Below are 12,835 nucleotides of genomic sequence, written 5' to 3'. Positions count from 1 at the left end.
TGTAGGAACACTCTGTACAGCGAGGCCTCAGATGAGTTCTCATGACCTCTGACCTCTGCTCAAACACTCACCTCTGCACTGGCAGACGCTGCAGCCCTTCCTGCTCTTCCTGAAGCCGTCGCTGCAGTGTTTGTCGCAGGTGAACGGCGGACAGCGGACGCAGCGGCACATCTCACAGCCGTGCTTGTTCCTCCTGCGACGAGAAACAACACATAAACCATCAGTCAACCGGCACTGACCCGCATAAACCTGCTGATCAAGCTACTAAAGCACAGCTCTTAACGCTCTGATGCACTTCAACCTCTGAAGACGGATGAAAGCACTTCTCACGAGACCTCGTAATAACGCAGGACACTTTTATACGTAGAACGTCATGATTCATTCAAGTTTCTGGTGTTTGGGCACCGGATCCAGATGCTCAAGCCGGTCTAACGGACATCTGGTTCTGTTTTCCTCTTTAGAACATGAGCTTCAAGAGTCCAGATATAAGCCAAACCAGATCACTGTAAAACACGCTCACTTCAGCGCTGAACATCATGTCTAGTGCCCTCAGTAGTGCACCGCCAGTATATGAGCTCACTAACTAGAGCCAGCATGGTGCTGGTTTTATTTAATATTAATATTAATCATATTTAATATTATAGCACTAAATAATAAGTAAACATAACATTAAATTGTATAATAATAATTAATATTATATATTTTGGTAAAAAATATCTAGGTTTATTTATCCTTAAATGACAAATAATTATTTCTCTATAAAATTAATTTAATTCATTATCATTTTATTTTATTATCAATTTATCTAAAATATTAAATATTTTTTTATTTATTATTTTGTATTAATTTTATTTATATAAATATTAAATTAATTATATTTATTATTATTTACTACAATATTATTAAAAAAGAACTAATACATAAATATAATATTAAATAATTTATATTATATTTAATATTACATTTAGGGTACAAAATACTAGGTTTATGTTAAAATGACAAAAGTTGTTAATATTATATTTAATATTTTATTACACAAAAATATATTCTAACATAATAAAAATATATTTTCAATTTGTTATTATAAAAAAAACTTATATTTTCTACTACACAGTTATTTAAAATTATCACACAAAAAATTACAAACAAGTATTTATTATTCACAGGAAGAGGAAACTACTATTTCCACTGGTATCTATTCATGAATGATCATCATTATGGCTGCTAATGAATCATTAATGCACGAGTAATTATAGAGTCGTTGTCATAGATCATTAATGAACCAGTCAGAGGTCACTATACTGTCTGTCAGTGTGTCTGTTGTTCATGAATTAAACACGTCCCCTTGCCGGGCAGCAGTACAGTAGTGTTCACTGCTGAGACAGCATGCAGCACACTAACACAGAGCCGGGTCTTTGTGTAAAGTTTTGAGTCAGGACGACTGCTGACTCCACACATACTTCTTTACGTCCTGTCAAATCCAACAGGGAAGCGATTTAAGACCCCTTTTGTGTAGAGTCGACCCGTTCGACTGCTTCATCATTCACACCTCCGTCAAACATCATTAGTGCCGACGTGAATAATAATCTTACTGAATTTACGTTTAACATTAGCCAACACTTTCAAATTCCTCTGCAACCAGAACCGAACTTAGTAGCCTCCAAAGCCGTATCTAAGGCTGTAGGCACAAATGACAAGCTAACAGGCTAACGGAATGCTAACATGATGCGCTAGCAGTTGAGATAAAATATATTTGTATCGATCTTATTGCGTTTAACCCTTTGTTAACATTATTTTAACACCATGATTTTGTCAATTTCAACCGTGGGTTAAAGAACATTTCTTAAGGTTTTAACCCATTTAACCCTGGGTTAACATTAATTTGAACCTGTGATAAAGTCTATCATGAAATTTTAACCACGGGTTTACATTAGGTTAACACTTTCATGGGGTTAATTTTACCCCCTGTTAACATGAACCCTGTGCTGATGTCATTTTTAACTGGGTTAACATAAGTTTAACCTTGTGACAAGGCCACATTTAACCCTGGGTTAACAATATTTTGACCCTGAGATTAAGTCAATTTTAACGCTGGGTTTACATTATTTTAAAACTTTGATGGGGTTAATTTTACACCCTGTTAACATGAACCCTGTGCTGATGTCACTTTTAGCTGAGTTAACATTAGTTTAACCCTGTAACAAGGCCACATTTAACCCTGGGTTAACAATATTTTGACCCTGAGATTAAGTCAATTTTAACGCTGGGTTTACATTATTTTAAAACTTTGATGGGGTTAATTTTACCCCCTTTTAACATGAACCCTGTGCTGATGTCACTTAACTGGCTTAACATTAGTTAAACCCTGTGACAAGGCCACATTTAACCCTGGGTTAACAATATTTTGACCCTAAAGTTGAGTAAATTCTAATGCTGGGTTTACATTATTTTAACACTTTGATGGGGTTAATTTTACCCCTTGTTAACATGATGTCACTTAATTGGGTTAACAATAGTTTAACCCTGTGACAAGGCCACATTTAACCCTGGATTAACAATACTTTGAACATGAGATTAAGTACATTTTAACGCTGGGTTAACTTTTTTAATTTAACCCCTGGGTAAATATTATTTTATCCACTAGTTGCCAAAGCAACATTCCTTGTTTTAATTTAGTTTAACTTGATCTACTAAGATAACAAAAAACAACAAAAACTATAACTGGCTGCAGATAATTTAGCAACAGAGGAGGGTCATCTTCATTTAAATGCTCATGATCTTTGGGTTTGTTTCCAGATCTTTGTTGCATTTGTTTATCTTACTAGCAATAAATGCTAGCATCAAACACACTCTGAGCAGAAGATGATCTCAACATGAGCCACTATAAACAGGGATTTCCTCCAGAGTGAGCTGAAGAGAGAGGGCTCAGATGACTCAAACAGCTTCAGAAGTGATCCAGTAAACCCTCCGTCTCCCCTGAGGGAGCTCAGACACCGGGTTTACAGAGAAAATCTATCTGCTCCATCCTCCACTGGAGGCAAGATACCAGTGAAATCACACCGCACACCGCACACTCACATACAGACACGATCTGCATTTGATTGTTGTGTTGAAACGGAAAGATGGTTCTGAAATAAAAAGCACTGCTCCTTATTTGGAGAGCAAAGCACCAAGATATTTGACCAGGGTCACATATTACTGGGGGTCAAACATTAATTTAACCCTGTGATAAGGTCACTTTTAACCCTGGTTTAAACAACATTTCACTTTTGTATTTAGACAGGACGTAGCATTGTAATTCGGTTATGATTATTTAATTACTACTATAATTACTTTTAACAATGGGTTAAACAATTTATCACTTCCATTTAGGCAGAGGTTCGCACTGTGTTTAAACATGGGTCAACCCATGGTTTTAACCCCATGGTAACGTCACTTTTAACCCTAGGTCAGCATCATATTAACCCTGTGATGAGGTCACTTTCCACCATGGGTTAAACAATGTTTCACACTACTATTTAGACAAAGGTTTGCATTAATTTTAACCCTGTGTCAACATTATTTTAACGCCATGATGACGTCACTTTTAACCCGGAGATAAACAGCATTTCACACTAGTATTTAGACAAAGGTTAATACTATATTTAACCCTTGATTTACACTATTGTAACCTTTTGCTGTTGTCATTTTTAACCCTGGGTTAACACTATTTTTACTCAGTACTGAGGTCACTTTCAACCCTGGGTTAAAATTATTTTAGGCCTTTGATGAGGTCAATTTTTCTCCTGAGATGACATTACTTTAACGCACTGATGTGGTTACTTGTAAACTAATTTAACCCTGTGATGAGGTAAATTTAATCCCGGGTTAAAACAATTTGAACTTTGTGCTGATGTTACTTTTAACTCCGGGTTAAACAAAGTTTTACACTTGTATTTAGTCAGAGGTTAGCACTGCCTTAACCATATTTTAATTCAGTGAGGAGGACACGTTTAACTCTGGGTTAACTATTTTAGCCCTCCACTGACATCACTTTTTTACACATAGATGTAAGAACCACATTTAACCCTAGGTTAACAGTATTTAATCCCTAATATCACTTTAACCCTGGGTTAAATTTTTTTGTTTAAAATTTCATACTGAAAGAGCTAACACAGACTTTATTTCTGAGAGTTATTTAACCTTACAATTTCCGAGTTAATTAGCAACACCTAACTTATTATAACCTAACAGCATGTGACAAGTTTATGAATACATGCAGAAATATATATATATATATTTTAATAATTAATGACATTTGGTTCTTAGATACTTATTGTTACTGGTCATGAGCAGAGATATAAACTTACATGTATCCATACGGGCATGTCTTGCTGCAGGTCATGGGGCGGCATTTTGGTGCAGATACACATTCACACACTTCACAACCATAGTTGTCTTTCTCATAACCCAGGGGACACTCCAGAGAGCAGTACGTGGACACATCAGGACAGGTTTCATCTGAAAAACACAGTCAATTATATACAAAAGATGACGAGTAAACAGCAAGGGCCCTATTTTAATGATATAAACACAAAGTGTAAAGCGCACGATGCAGGTCCACTCAAGGGATGTCCAAATCCAGTTTTGCTATTTTAACGATGGGAAAATGGACGACACTATGCGAACAGTGCCGGATTGAAACTAGCAAACACACTTGTGTTGTGCCTTGCGCCGGGTGTATGATAGGGCCTTATAACTTGTATCAAACTAATTTGTATTTCACCCTTCTATTTAGACAGAGGTTTAACCCTGGGTCAATGTTATCTTAATCCTGGGTCAACATTATTTTAACCCCATGATGACATCAATTTTAACCCTGGGTTAAAACATCTCACACGTCTATTAAGACAGAGATCAGCACTACATTTAACCCTGGTTTAACACTATATAAACCATGGGCTGATGTCATATTTAACCCTAGGTTAACATTATTTTAACCCTTTCATTAGAGAGCACAGAAGGTCAGCTAAAATGAAAGCAGTTAAACATGTGAAACATTTAGTTTCATGCATATAACTTGCTAAATTCAAATTTAGTTATTTTTTGCTAAACTTTTCGATGCTGCTAGTGGTGAAGAAACCCCAGACTCTTGCATGTTTACTTCGAACTAGGAGCGGTTCACAATCCCATGAGCACCATGATGCCCAAACGCACTACTGACCTCTGATACTGAATTCAATTCACAAGGGAAAAACTTTCAGTGCCATGTCATTTCAGTCATGATGGTGCAGATTTGTGAGTTGGATTTGTGTCTGAGATCATTATTTCCTGGACACGCTCTGTATGTCCAGAGTCAGTGTTTACTTGTGTTGCGGGCCGTTGGCACTTTCTCAAACACAGACTTGGGAGATTTTTGGAGCGGTTTGCACGCAACGCAGTTCTCATGGGTTTGTATGTGTGTGTGTGTGTGTGTGTGTGTGTGTGTGTGTGTGTGTGTTTGCACTCACTGCTGACACACTGGCACAGCAGACAGCCGCTGGGGTCTTGCTGGAAGCCGAATGGGCAGTCGTGCCCAGAGAGAGAGCAGTTTTCCAACGGTGGACAGAGCAGTGGACTCACAGTCTCATATGACGGCTCTAGAAGAGAAACTCAGTTAGTTCCTGTTTTTTCTTTTTCACAGGGTCTCAGAAAGCTAAAATATGCAGAATGAAGTGAATGAAAGATCTGCAGTTGGTTTACGGTTTACAAAGCATTTATTTGATCAAAAATACAGTAAATATTGTGAAATATTATTACAATTTAAAATAACCATTTTCTATAGTAGAATATTGTAAATTGTAATTTATTCCTGTGATGCAAAGCTGAATTTTCAGCATCATTACTCAAGTCTTTTTCATATTTTTTGGGAAATCGTGATACACACTTTATTTTTCAGGATTCTTAGAATTATTAAAATGATAAAAAAAATAGGCATTTTCACATGGTTGTGTATTATACAAACTGTTTTTGAATTGAATTCTTCACAAAAATAACTGTATCATGATCCCAGTTAAAAAAAAAAAGTTATGTCAATTATGTTATGAAAACTTATTTCTTAACACTTCATTAATGGAATATTTATCATTTTATTATTTTGCAAACATTATGGGAACGTTACTTTAGAATGTTCTCAGAACGTTCTGAAACAAGTTGTTACATTTAAAAATGTTACACGAACGGGCAGCTACAATGTTTCCATGAACGATGTATATATAAAATTGTGAGAACATTATTAAAAACTCAATAAATCTGAACAAACATTCTATTAATGCTTCTGGAAGAATGCTTGTTTATTTTAAAAGAACCTTTAAAACTTTAAAACAACTTTTCCAGAACATTCCAAGATAGCTGGGAATAGTTTCTGAAATTTAAGCAACTCATACTGGGAAACAATATTTTATTCATTCTAATCTAATAACTTAATCTCATAATCTAATAACTCCTATATCTGAACTATACAGAAATCTTTCTTCAGAACAGCATGCTCTGAACAGATTCACAAAAAGGAACATTAAATTACGTATTTAAAGAGACTTTTCTCAGATTTATAGCTGTGATGCAAACTCAGAAGTGTCTGGTAAATGCATCCTCATGTGCTCATCTGGTGCGTGTTGCAAGATCTGCGTGTTGAAGTGAAACTTCAGAGTCATCTGTTCTTTGGCTCGGATCATGTGAGCCGCTCCTGGGGTCTTTCGCTCCAAACGCATCAGTACAGTGCAGTTTAACTGCGAACAGAAGCGTCCGGTTTGCATCGGTTACACATAAACACAGCTGCAATTACCGTGCTGCGATCCTCCTCATCTGACAGCCGTGACGAACCGTTTGTGTTTAAAAAGGCCTTATGAAGCAAAGTAGCATGAACAAACTACAAAACACAGCTTTTCTGATTTCTACGTTGAAATCAAACCCAGCCGTCAAAGCTTTTGTCAGGAGCAACACGCTGGGATGCCACATGTGCCACGAGCATCAATTGCGACAATATTGGCATGTCCAGAGCTAAAAAGGTGTGACTAATTATTCTGCCAGAAAATAATGATGTATAATTAAGGACAGCAGGTGGCTTTCATTTGGCAGCTCGGAGCAGTAAAAGGCAAAGCTTCTGTAGTCTGCAGACGCCTGCTGCGCGACGCTGTTGAGCACACGCAAGTCTGAGCTTTAATGGGCGTGTGTGTGTGTGTGTGTGTGCTTCAAGAGCTCGAGATACAATAAACCTTTGGCAATATCTTCAGCTACTGCTAAACAGAGACAGATTGCAGGAACAACAGGAACGCAGCGTTTCTTCAAGAATCGGCTGAAAACATCTCTTTGACCCTCTAACTCTAGCACAATATATATAGATGTCTGTGTGTGCGTTATTTTATTTTTTCGTGAAAAGACTTGAGCTGCTAATTAATCCAGTTAAACGCCCCCAGTTACTGATACTACAGATATCTCTCTTGCTCCCTCCATCTACTGTGAGGTCATTTCCTGTTTGCCGCTGGGTCAGAACCCCCACTGAAGGGTCGTGACCTTGGAGACTTTGTTTTAAATAGATGGAATTTTTTGATCATCATAACAGTGAAGTGTCGAGACGACGTGTGAATCAGTGAGTTTCTCAAGTGTTTATGTTCAAACATCACTGTGTGTGCGTGTGTGTGTGTGTGTGTGTGTGTGTGTGCTCGTACCCTCACAGAAGGGGCAGCACTCTCCAGGGATCTTCACAGGGTTCTGGCAGCTCTGTTTGCAGGCCATGGCTGTGCAGTGCGGCTCTCCGTCCACACACTGACAGAAGGTGCAGTCGTCCTCCTTCCACTGCTCCTCGTGCGCACGCAGCCTGTGATCCACCCAGCAGCTCGCTTTAGTGCTCTCCACCGCCAGCAGCTCCACATCTACACACACACACACACACACACACACAAATCTGTGTTAAAGTGTAATGTATTTCTGTGATGCTCCGCTGTATTTTCAGCATCATTCCTCCAGTCTTCAGTGTCACATGATCTTCAGAAATATTCTATTATTAAGATTTATTTTCAGTGCTCGAAACTGTTGTGATGCATTTTATTTTTCAGGATTCAGAAAGAACAAAAGAAAAGCATTTAATTGAAACAGTATCATTTGTAACATGAATCATCTTTGAATCATCAGTGTTGATATTAACTAAAAATAAAAGTAATATTCATTAATTTAAAGAAACTTAAAATACAATAAACTATAAATACTAGATGAAAAAACAGGGAAATAAATTTACTCAAATTGAAGTATATATAAAAATAATAGTAAAAACATATAAATGTTAAATAAAAACTGAAAAAAATAAGTGAATATAATCTTAGAAATAGATAAAAATACAAATATATAAAAAAAGCACAACTTAAAATAAACTCATACTAGTATATACAGAACACTAAAACATCACTGTGCATGACAAGAAAGACTAGAAATTATAAACCAGAATATATTCAAGTTCAAAGAACGCAAATAAGATCTGTTGACAACTGTTTGTCCCACTGAAACTGTTTGACCTTTGACCCTTAGGAGCAGAAGGTCACATCTGTAAGCAAACAGATCTGAGTCTCTCTGGAGAGACGTGTGGACAGAAAGCTGTCAGTAACCGTGTGTTTGAAGAGCGTCAGGTTTGTGGGTTTCATCAGTTGATCTTTAAATGCAGTCCAGCAGAGCAGACCGATCTAAGATGAACTGGTAATAAAGAAGATGTTCAGTACCTATACAGACGGGACAGCATTCCCCTTCAGGAACGTAGAAGTTCTCGCAGTCCACTTCGGCACATTCGGCTTTAGAGCAGAACGACACTCCGCCTCGACACTGACACAACCAGCAGGGGTCCATACGGTACACCTCGCCCTCCGTGAACTCCTTCCTGTCATGAATACACCTGGGAGAAACTACACAACAAAACACCATTTTAGTCCAGACTGTCTTGATATCTCTTATATTAATAATTACTAAACTTATATTTATATGTATGTAATTACATAATATAATATGAAAAATTTTATAATATTATTATATTTTTTTAATAAATAATATATAATTATTTAATACAATTTAAAAAGATATTAAATTTAAAATTATGAAAAATAAAAAAAAATATGTATTTTTTCATAAATAATTATAATTATTATACTCGTGTTATATACATGTAATTATTATATGTAAAATTGTATAATATTATAATAATTTTTTTAATCAATAATATATAATTATTTAATATAATTTAAAATATATTAAATTTAAAATTATGAAAAATAAAAAAATTAATGTATTTTTTTCATAAATAATTATACTTATTATACTCGTATTATATACATGTAATTATTTAAAATAATTTAAACATAAAATTATGTACAAATAAATGAATATATGATTATTTACAAATATATATATATATTATATATATTAATAGTATGTATAAAATATTTATATTTTACATTTATTTGAAGGAAAGCACAAATTTTGCACAATATTGTTGTAAATAAAATATTACTAAATATAATGAGTATTACAATTATACATGAAACATTTTCACTATAAAATATTATATATATATATATATATATATATATATATATATATATATATATATATATATATATATATATATATAGATAGATAGATAGATAGATAGATAGATAACATTTTCTTTATATAATCATATTACCTTATTACTTGTTAGTTTTGTGTAATAATGCTTTGGCAATACTGTACAGTACGTAAACACAATCATGCACAAAGTATTTTAAACTGAAAGTCGAAGTCAAAGTTATCGAACTCAAAGAGGAATCTAATAGAATATATCACACAAATCATTTTCCATGTTTCTTTCATAGTTCACTGTGAATCGGCTGCTGTTCATTGTGATAGCGGGGTGGTTTTAAACTTTCATTAAACTAAATCTACATAAACCCAGCAATCACACACGACTGCGCTGGACATGGCCGAGCTCAGCACTTCTGCGGCGTCTCCGGTGAGCTGTGATTCTCAGATGTGGCGTGTGAAGCCATGTAATCAACGTTCACTCACGCACAAATGCACACTTACACATGTGAGGTCAAAGAAAACCAGAGAGACGACCCTGCGGTCAGAGCCGGAAACCCTCAGTGTCTCCAGAGCCCTCGACACATCAACAATATGAACAATAGCTCCAGTACGGCTCATTAGAGACCCATAAACCCCTGCACTCAGGAACATCAGCGGACCCAGACACAAAGACACACAGCAGCTCAACATCACATTACGGAGGGTTCTGGACATGGTACCATGGTATTTTCATCGCTTTATGGACTGTGTTTTTTTCAGTATTTAAAAAAAAAAAAAACATCTTGAAGGTTTTGAATTTGCATGTCAGGTACCAATCTATGAAATTAAAGGAAAATATTTATACAGAATATACTCCGACTCATCCTGACTCAAGACACACACACATATTCCCATCAGTGACTTGTTGAACCCTTCTGACTGATGCGTAAGCAGTTTTTTTCTCCGCCTGCTGCGCTTCTATTTAAGTCCATTAGTTCCAGGAGGCAGCACACATTTAGCGCAGGGCCAACAGCCCGACACAGGAATTTGGATTGTTGGTAAAACAAGGAATATTTGACGCCTACAAAGAGTAAACACAGAGGCCCTGTCTCACTGACCCCGCCCCCTTTTCACACCTCATCACTTCCTGTCTGTCCAGCTCTCACATGAGAATCCGTTTCATGTAATTATCAGCATGTCCTGACCAGCCAAATAACACGTCTGACACCCAACAATCACTTCGGAGCACCTAAGGGCAACTGATGATGGATTAAATATGATATGAGACGACAAATGATACTTTAATGCTTTTGCGTTCACTCACAAAACTTCCACGTTCCCAGAGAAACTTTGCATTCACTCGTAAAACATTTGCATTCTATCATGAGAATTGAGTCGCCCAAATAAACGTTGCATTCACAAGCAAAAGCATCAAAATGGTTTTTCCTTTATTATTTCCATCGCAAACGTTTTGTGAGCGAATGCAAAGTTTCTCTGCGAAACTAAAATGTTTGCAGACTGAAGAAAGTGACACAGGAAAGTTTTGCTAGCAAACACAAAGTTACTCTGGGAAACACAAAAGTATTGTGAGCAAATGCAAAATTGTGTGAGCAAATGCAAAATTGTGTGAACAAACGTAAAGGGGAACGCAAGAGTAATGCATGTGAATAAAGTTTTGCAAAAAAACATAGGAATGTAGAAGTATTGTGAATCTTTTTGGGGGAATGCAAAAGTTTTGTGAGTGAACGTAAAGTTTTGCGAACAAATGTAATGTTGTACAAAACAAATTGGAAGCAAACAAAGTTTTGCTAAATTACATAAAGGAGAATGCCAAAGTTTTGCGAATGAACAGACATTATTTTGAGGGAATGCAAAAGTTTTATGAGCGAACACAAAGTTATTTGAACAAATGCAAAAAACTTTTTTGAGGAAACAAAAAAAGTATTGCAAGCAAATAAAAAGTTTTACTAACAAACGTAAATGGGGAAAGAAGATGTGAAAATGCACGTAAAAATTTGTACGAATGCAAATGTTTTGAGAGCAAACAAAGTATTGTGTACAAACGTAAAAGGGAAAAGAAAAGAATTGTGAGTGAACAAAAAGTTTCGCGAACAAATGTATAATTATTATGAGAGAACAAAGTTTGTGAACTAACAATGGGGAACGCAAAAAATTTTTTTTTTGAAAAAAAGTAAAGAGGTACGCAAATGTATTGTGAAAGAACGCAAAGTTTTGTGAACTAATGTAAAGAGGAAGCCAAAGTTTTGTGAAAGCACAGAAACAACATTTTGCGAATTAACTTATTTAGGGGAACACAAAATTTCGTGAACTAATTTAAAGGGGAATGCAAACTTTTTGCATAAGAACTAACTTTTTATGGAAACAAAAAGTTTTGTGAACAATAGTAAACTTTTTTGGGGAATTTTTTTGTGAAGGAATGTAAACTTTTTTTTAGAGGAACTATTGTAAAGGGTTTTGTATTGTAAAATTTTAAGAACAAACTTTTTTAGGGTAACGCAAAGTTTTGCGAGCATTCTACATTTTGGGGGAAAGCAAAGTCTTCCAAACTAGTTTAATGCAAAACCTTTTCCAATTAAAAAACTTTTTTTTAAGGGAACGCAAAGTTTTGCAAACAATCGTAAACTTTGAGGGAACAAAATTTTGTGAACAAATGTGCGTTTTTTTAGGGGAATGTAAAGTTTTGCGACCGAATGTATATGGGAATGGAAGAGTTTGCGAATAGTCTTTTTTTAGGGGCAATGCAAAATCTTGGGAAGAAATTTTGGGAAGAAAGAATGTAAACTTTGTTCAGAGATGGAGCGAGAGCAAGGACGCTCGTGTTTCAGGTCTGGAAGATGTTCATTCTGTCATTAACTTTCACTCAATGACAGTTTTACACCTTCCTAAACACACATCTCCGTGTAAACCCATAAACATCTGCGTTTCCCATTAATTATCTAGAATTTGGTTTCAAAATGAACTTAAAATATTCTTGTACTCAAGATTTCCACCATGGCGTTTTGCCAAAGCATCCGTCAATTGAACCAAAAATGAAATCATGATATGGCTTAGTGCATTTACCAAGTCACAAAATGCTATTTAAATATAAATAAATAAGTAGATATTGTCTGTTGTGCTGCACAAAGATTACAGCATATCACTGGAATTGTAAGGAGAATCGTTGACCAAAACTTAAAGGTCTCCCTGCAGGTTCCTTCCAAGATAAAAGGGTTTAACTCTTGCAATTGAAGAAATTAAGAGATAAGTGTTGTAACTTTACTACTGTTATGTAAAA

General features: G+C 35.7%; 1 protein-coding gene across 1 annotated transcript in view; it reads right to left on the bottom strand.

Annotated features, from left to right (window-relative positions):
• LOC113068198 (cysteine-rich motor neuron 1 protein-like) overlaps positions 1-12,835 on the bottom strand; it is a 40,565-nt gene that overhangs the window by 9,253 nt on the left and 18,477 nt on the right. The window contains exons 4-8 of the mRNA XM_026240861.1: positions 8,727-8,906; positions 7,686-7,889; positions 5,490-5,618; positions 4,350-4,500; positions 72-193 (exon numbers count right to left, since the gene is read on the bottom strand). Coding sequence (XP_026096646.1) covers positions 72-193; positions 4,350-4,500; positions 5,490-5,618; positions 7,686-7,889; positions 8,727-8,906 — 786 coding nt within the window. The remainder of the gene's footprint in view (positions 1-71; positions 194-4,349; positions 4,501-5,489; positions 5,619-7,685; positions 7,890-8,726; positions 8,907-12,835) is intronic.

This window comes from Carassius auratus, linkage group LG42F (genome assembly GCF_003368295.1).
Source record: "Carassius auratus strain Wakin linkage group LG42F, ASM336829v1, whole genome shotgun sequence".
In the NCBI taxonomy this organism is placed as follows: domain Eukaryota; kingdom Metazoa; phylum Chordata; class Actinopteri; order Cypriniformes; family Cyprinidae; genus Carassius; species Carassius auratus.
This window is presented reverse-complemented; position numbering and strand designations above follow the sequence as displayed.